This window comes from Chenopodium album, chromosome 3 (genome assembly GCF_948465745.1).
Source record: "Chenopodium album chromosome 3, dcCheAlbu1.1, whole genome shotgun sequence".
In the NCBI taxonomy this organism is placed as follows: Eukaryota; Viridiplantae; Streptophyta; class Magnoliopsida; order Caryophyllales; family Amaranthaceae; genus Chenopodium; species Chenopodium album.
The window spans coordinates 63,912,067-63,919,546 of record NC_137836.1 but is presented as its reverse complement, the minus strand read 5'-3'; the positions used below and the strand labels follow the sequence as shown (position 1 = coordinate 63,919,546).

The 7,480-nt window shown below is 34.7% G+C and overlaps 1 protein-coding gene across 1 annotated transcript; it reads right to left on the bottom strand.

Moving 5' to 3' along the window:
- Positions 1–2,131: 2,131 nt before the first annotated feature.
- On the bottom strand, positions 2,132–5,091 carry LOC145625206 (uncharacterized). The gene is made up of 5 exons (XM_081678282.1): positions 3,756–5,091; positions 3,636–3,651; positions 3,458–3,497; positions 3,214–3,340; positions 2,132–2,181 (listed from the first exon to the last, which is right to left on the bottom strand). Exons 1-5 carry the CDS (start codon positions 5,089–5,091, stop codon positions 2,132–2,134), a joined length of 1,569 nt encoding a protein of 522 aa, XP_081534408.1.
- Positions 5,092–7,480: the final 2,389 nt, after the last annotated feature.

Below are 7,480 nucleotides of genomic sequence, written 5' to 3'. Positions count from 1 at the left end.
TTCCTATGAGGTTGAGGATGTTTTTTTGGAGGAAGTATAACATATGTGCCCCACTCGCCGGAATTAGATGACGGAAAGTTAGAAAGTTAGTGTTACTTAAATTTTCTTTTTTTAAAAAAAATAAAAAAAAAAAAAAGAAAAAAAAAACTCTTAAAGCGAGTAGTTGTTTATAAATTGACCCATTAAGCGAGTAGTTCTCGATAATTTTTCCTATTACTCCGTACTATATATCGTTGCATTACCTAATAGTTTATATATTACTTTGTTTGTGTCGCGTTCTGTTATGTACGTGTTGACAGTCCGTATTGTTGTAAATTCTTTAAATAAAATATGAATCAAGTGTACCATTGTAATTTTTTGTAACAATATAAGATGATTTTGGTCACGTATATTCAATGTTAGGAAATACATTCTTGATCTGTTTTCTTTTACTTGGAAAGTTGCAATATAGTCTTGTGGCTTGAAATGCACTTTGAGAAAGAGGTTAGATTTAAACAGATAAATTAATCTAAGTAATACACACAAATACGGAGTACATAATATCTAACCCTCCCCTATAACCTTATTCCCAGTGCTAATATTATATTGATTAGGTCTTTCATATACCTCTAGCTACATGCTTCAAGGTTGTATTGCAAGTAAAGGGAGACGTTGGAAGTATAATTTATTGATTTTTTTTTTTTTTTTTTTTGTTCTACCCGGTTTACCTTTTGGGCTAATCTAAATTTGGGGATCAGTTCTAGGTGGTTAGGTTCCACTCCCCTCCCAATTATTGTTGTGGGGGATCAAACACGGGTCCTCCCTACCAAATGTAATCCCAATCACCACTACACCAACAACCAATTGGTAGATTATGATTGAATACTTGTTTCCTATACAACCTATGTTACTTGGACTCGGATGAAGTGTCAAATTAGACACGGGTGTCCAAGCATCGAACTCGCCCATTTTCTTGAAAAAAGTTGAGTTTTAATTAAAAATGAAGTGTCCAAGTGTCGGTGTTCGACACTAGTCGTGTCGTCACGAACACGTGAGGTAAATAAAAGAGTCGAGTAACATAGTATACAACCATCAAGTGTATTATATAGTGTCATGTTTCCTTGCTCCTAATATTAGTGTTGTCATTTTGATTTGATGTACTACCTCCGTTAAATGTTATGTGCAACTTTGAAATATTTTATATCTAACAAATAATACCCCAAAGTTGCATATAACATTTAACAGAGGTAGTATAATATAAGCTCAGTGTGCTGGTAAATTAGTTCTGGTATATGTCTTGCAAAATGACATATTATGCCACAAATTAGTTCAGGCCTATATCATGTCAAATCAGTTAGATTAAACTTGATAAGAAACAAGATTTTGAGATTAAATTAGACTAACTAGTTAGGTTTAATTCTGAACCAAACCAAAAAAACAATTATAAAGGCATGGCCTTCTGTACTCTTTATCATCATCATCACTCAAAAAACAAATTTCCATTATCCTCAAAACGGAGTAGCAATGAGCTATGCGATCAAGCCAAATGGAGATCATGAAGAAAGTGGTTAGTTTGCTAGTTTTAGTAGCCGTTTAACTGGTTGTCATGAAACCTCAACTCCCCATGGCTTGCATAGGTAATGGCCAGTCCTGTGATCCATTTTATCCATGTTATGACCCGTATTATTGCCATTTATCCGGCCCTTTTCACGGTATTTGCTCGACCTTTGGATGAATGTGTTGAATGATGTCGTTGAAATCAATAATATACGGAGTACTATAAATAGTAGATAAATGAAGCTGTAATCCTTAAGTCGTAGAGACGAGGGAGACTAACTAGCAAACAAAAATTCCATTTTATGTTTCAGATTTATAAGTAACAAAGTGTTGGATTTCATCTGTCTTCGAATATTTATATACTCAGTTATCTGCCCAACACTAATTTCCACATTGTATCAGTCTCTCGCGAGTCACGACAAGGTCGAAAAAACTCATATCATGATATACCGTATCAGTTATGTTCATCATCAGCTGACATAGTCTAATCTACTATCCTGCAGCGCCACGGGAAGGAAGAAAAACTGCCATCGTGTTAGTAGATTTGAAAATCATGAAACTAATTACGGAGTAATAATTATATTAGACAATAGTATCAAAAGTGCAGGGGTTTTTTCTTCCCCTGTATCTCCAGCAGTCCAGCATCTATTCATAAGGCCATAAACAGTCAACAGATTGAAAGAAAAAAAAAAAAAGCACAAAAATCAGACTAAGAACTACAAAACTAAACTCTGTGTAAACCTTCAACATGAATTGCATAGTGATAACTTGTAGCAGCAGTAAATTTCACATGAACACAGTCGAGCCACACACTTACAACTTAATGTTCGGAAACTTGCAGGATAACTAGACTCTTCTCACTCCTCATGGTCTATAAAGCAAGCAGGGTTCTGAACTCTGTTAAGCCCTTATTCAAAGATAAGACTAACCAAAATCTTGTGAGCTATTTTGGGCATATATTAGCAGCTTGGATAAAAATTATTCAAAAAGCTAGAAGCAACCAGTAATTTACAAAAATAAATTAATAATAATAATAAAATAAATAAATAAATAATAAAATAAATAAATAAATAAATAAATAAATAAAAAAAAAAAAAAAAAGGCTACAAAAGAAGGAAGATGCTAGAAAAGAATTAAGGTTGGAAACTCAATTAAGAGACATCTAATGTACGAACAAACCAAGTTGTGCAAGAAAGAGAGATATTTATATGTAAGGAAAAGTAACTTCCATGTAATATGCAATTGTCTACATTTTAGACTAATATTACAATCAGAGAAGAAACATCTGCAATTATATTGCAATGGCAATTAAATGCATGTCAAAGTGATCAAACCTTACAATTGCTTCAAAAAAGTCATGTGGCTGTAGGATCTCACATCAATTAGCAAAACCAATTTGCACAGAATTTCATCAAAACATTTCTTATGATAATGTAAAACCTTGGGATAGGCCATTATCTTTGAAGGATCAAGGTCAGAAAGTACTGTAAAACTGTAGTCATGTTAAACTCTCTTCATTCTGATTATCTTCTTGAAAGGCCACAAGCAATCGAAAGGTCAGAAAAAAAACCAACTAATATCGAACCAATGACCAAACTTTAAAACAAGTTGTTTCAATATTTTGTCACACTTCAGTAATAGGATTTCACATTAGCACAACAAAGCTCATATTCTTACGTTTCTGGAAATGCTTCTTCCTAGGAACTGAACTCCCATCAAGCAGGCTTTTGACCTCCCGCAGCCCACATTCAAAGCCTAGCCTAGACATATTCTTGTCAACCTCATTGGAGCCATATATCGATAGCTAGGATAATTATGATATCATAACAGCAAATTTCCAGAAAAGATCAAATAAAGATGAGACGGATAATATAGATGGAAAATACACTTTCATATCACCTGTCTATAGATGGAAAATCACTTCCATTCTTGCGTAATGAATTCTAAACCAAACAATAATCCTACAATCAAAGAAGAAAAATTTGCAGACACATCTCAGAACTAAACCACAAAAAATATACACATTATGAACCTTGCTCTACCTATATCACTTAGCCAATCTTCAGCACCAAGCCACCAACGTCATCATAATTACTTACTGCAAGTCAGAAAACCCTGCAGTTGCACACAATCTCACAAAAAATGCTTGTTATAATACTCTAAAACCTTGGGATGAGCCTTAATTTTTTTGGGGTCAATTTCCGAAGTGAAAGAAAGACCATCCAAGGTTCTTAAACGGGAAAGAGCAACATAAATCATTCCAAAACCAAAAGCCCGCGAGAGATTAGTGTGAAGCCTGTCCACAGTCATGCCTTGAGACTTATGAACACTCATCGCCCATGCCAGCATAAGGGGTAACTGCATCCTTGTAGCACACTTCTTATCTCCCATCACTAGATCCCATGTACGAGTACCTATCTCCATCTCACATCCAGAGTCGAATTTCACTATAGGCAACAGCTTATCAGCACATATCTTCGCAATGTCACCTCTAATCGCCTTTCGGAAACCTATAATTGTACCAGTAGCACCATTCACCAACTTTTTCTTCACATTTAAATTCACTGTTAGTATCACCCTAGCACCTTTACAAAGGTGAAGTGTCTTCGGAGCTAATCCACGATCCAATTGATCAATCCAATTTTTTTCCCCGCTATCATATGCTTCATAAAAAATAATTTCTTCTCCCACACCTTCCAATCTTGCACCATTTACTCGATCAACATCTTCTATTCTTGGAAATAATCTCAAAACCGCCTCATCAGGCTCTTCAGAACAACGACGTTGCATAAGAAGTTCATGGCCTTCATCATCTAACTCCCCTCTTCTAATACCCTGAAGCAACCTAATAAGTTCAGGGTCTGTTTGCCTGAAAATTGTTTTCAGACCCACTTGTAACTGAAATGAACAATCCCACGAATCAGCTTCAAAAGCAAATACTTTTCGATTATCAAAATTCTTATCGACATTCACTGGTGGCAGCTGCAAGAAATCGCCACTGACTACTAGCTGAATACCACCCCACGGTTTATCTATTCCCCGAACTTTTCTAGCAATGTATTCAAGCTTATCAAAAAATTCCCCTTCTACCATACTGATTTCATCAATCACCAACGCTTTAACCATCGTCCACCTCTTACAAACCCACCTGTTACCATAAACCCTAGGCAGCAACGCCTCGGCATCAGCCTCAGCAAGGCCAACACCAGCAAATGAGTGAAGGGTCTGACCCCCAAGAGTACAGGCCACAACCCCAGTTGGAGCAGTCACACAAACATACCTTTTTCCATACATTTTCCTAAGTGTCTTAATCAATTCCTGAACTAACATGGTTTTCCCAGTACCAGCAGACCCAGTAACAAAAACCGATTCGCAGCGCTTAACAGCCTCAAAAACTTGCAATTGCTCATCAGTCCATTCCACATTAGGGACTTTAGAGATTCTGGGTATTCTAACATTGGCAAATTGGGGTTTCTTTATAGGAAATTTTGTTCCAATTTGTGTGGAATAGTTTCTAACAAATGTTACCACACTAGTTGAAAATTGCATCAACATGATTCAAAATCTAACCTTTCTAAATTCTGGGTGTTGAATAAATCATTGAAATATAACTACAAGATTGATGAATTTGCTAATTAAATTGGTACTAAAACACTAAATTGTGCGGCATATTCACATATATATAGAACAACACAAGATTGATAATTGGTCAAATAAAGCAAGGAGATAGAAAGAAGAAGCTTACCCACGATAGCTAAGAGCTAATCCATGAATTTGAACAAGGAAGAAGCTGAATTTGAAGGTTTTGGCAGCAAAATTGAAGTGGCAGCGAAGTAGCCGGAAAGTGTAGTGGAAATACGTGGAAGTAAAGAGTAACTTACCATATTGCTGGATTTTGGGCTTTAGGCCTTTATATTTATTTCATTTTGAATAAAACTATAGGCTAGAAATCCTAGAATTATAGAATGGTTGGGCCCCTTTGGGTTGTGAGCTTGTAGCATCAAACAAATTTGGGTGCAATTTTTGATTGGATAGGACTAGACCTAGCTTGCTCTAAACATAGGACGACCCGGCAAGAGAGGCTCTCCGATGTCTTGTTTGATTTGTATTATGTTTGGTGAGTGGTGACTGTAGGCGTCGTTTGAAGTGCGTCTACATTAAAAGCATGTTGTGAATATGCTTGGCACTCATAGAAAGTGGGAATTGACATATGATTAGGGACAAGGAAAGTAGGGAACCGCCAACAAGTTTTTAAGGAACTTGTAAACCGTTCACGGATCATAAAAGGCAACCACGAATTAAGGGACAACGAAGGCAACAACGATTGACCCGTGAAGGTTACACCCCATTCATAATCCATGAGATTACTAACTCCATAAGGTTCAGAACCACGAAAGGAAGATCGGGGATGATGGTACGAAGTGAGTCATGGAGTCACATTCGCCCGTATTGGCCTCTACTCGATTCTTATAATAAAAAGTGATTCCTGCGATCTCAAAGGCATGCAAACAAAGATTCAATTTGCTCCAAACTATCATTAGACTAAATTAAACAACAAGATTAAAAAGAAACCTAAACCGGTTGTCCAAATTATCTTATTAGGCGTGATTTTCAATTACATATTTCCTTTAAACATGCAATATGGTGATCAATAAATATAATAAAATAAGCATTAATATTGGAAGCAATTTAACAATAATAGCGTTAGTCAAATCAAATATAAATTAACCTAATCATGATACTAGCAATATTAAATTAAAATAGGAGTAATTAAATTAATTAATTACTCACATTCCGCACGTTCCTTTGTTAGTAACTTCAATAAAAAAAATATAAATCAAATGAAAATTAAATTAAATTAAATAAATGTAGATTTGATTTGGTCCAAACCCTCAATTATTATACCTTTCACACCTTGGTTTAAGTATAGAACTTTAGGTATTGTATGGACTCCTTGGAGTGTTTAGGGGAAGTATTATGAGAGAATAGAGAGGCTAGTGTTTAAGCTAAAGAGGGAGAAGAGAATAATTTTATTATCAAGCTTGTTGATCATTGAAAAAAGAGAGATATAACCTCTATTTATAGAGAAAAAAAGAAGGGTCGAAAAAACAAGATAAAATCCGAATTAAATCGGAATAAAACTCGATAGACTGCAGTTTTTGCAATTTTTGTTTTTATCATATCTTTTGATCTAGAATTTGGAATAAGATAAATAATACATCGTTGGAAAGCTGTTGAAGTATACTTTCTAACCCAATTGAAATCAGATTAAAATCCTTTTTAGAATAAAATATATAGCCGAAATAGTGAGACGGTGTCAGTTTTGGATAGAGTTTGATATTTCATTCATATCTTTTCTGTTATAGCTCGGAATTGATATTATAATATATCATTGGAAAGATAATTTCAAGAGTTATCCAACCACTAAGATTTGGATAAAAACTATAAGGCACGAAAATAATATATGTATATCTTTGAACGTCTTTCAATTCGGATAGAATTAGGACTTTCAAAAAGAAAAGTTTTATTAATTTCAAACTCTTTAATCTTATCTTTTCAAAAAGGATAATTAAGATCTTTTAGAAACTTATAATTTGGAGTGTGATTAAATAATTTGAACCCTCCACATGATCATTAGGTCGTAGGTAAGGTGGGCTTAGGTTCGGTTTGGGCTCAGTTTAATATTTTGTCCATAACTTATTCGTTATAACTCAGATTTGGGCTTACAATATATCGTTGGAAATCTCTTTTAAAGCCCATCCAAATATATAATCATTAGACCTATATTATGGACCAAAATAAACTGGAATAAACGTTTTTATAAAAAGGACACTAAATGAATGATTTTAAAGGACACAAAATGAATTATTTTGGGTTTAAAGGCACGAAAAGAGGAAAATAAGTTATGGTTTGGGGAAATGGGCTAGGAATTGGGTTGTTTTAT

Coding starts and splice junctions, on each gene's coding strand:
- LOC145625206 (XM_081678282.1), bottom strand. CDS start 5,091: ATGTTGATGCAATTTTCAACTAGTGTGGTAACATTTGTTAGAAACTAT. Junction 3,341..3,457: donor TTCATTACGCAAGAATGGAA/GTGATTTTCCAT, acceptor TAATTATCCTAG/CTATCGATATATGGCTCCAA. Junction 2,182..3,213: donor GAAGAAGCATTTCCAGAAAC/GTAAGAATATGA, acceptor CCTTATGAATAG/ATGCTGGACTGCTGGAGATA.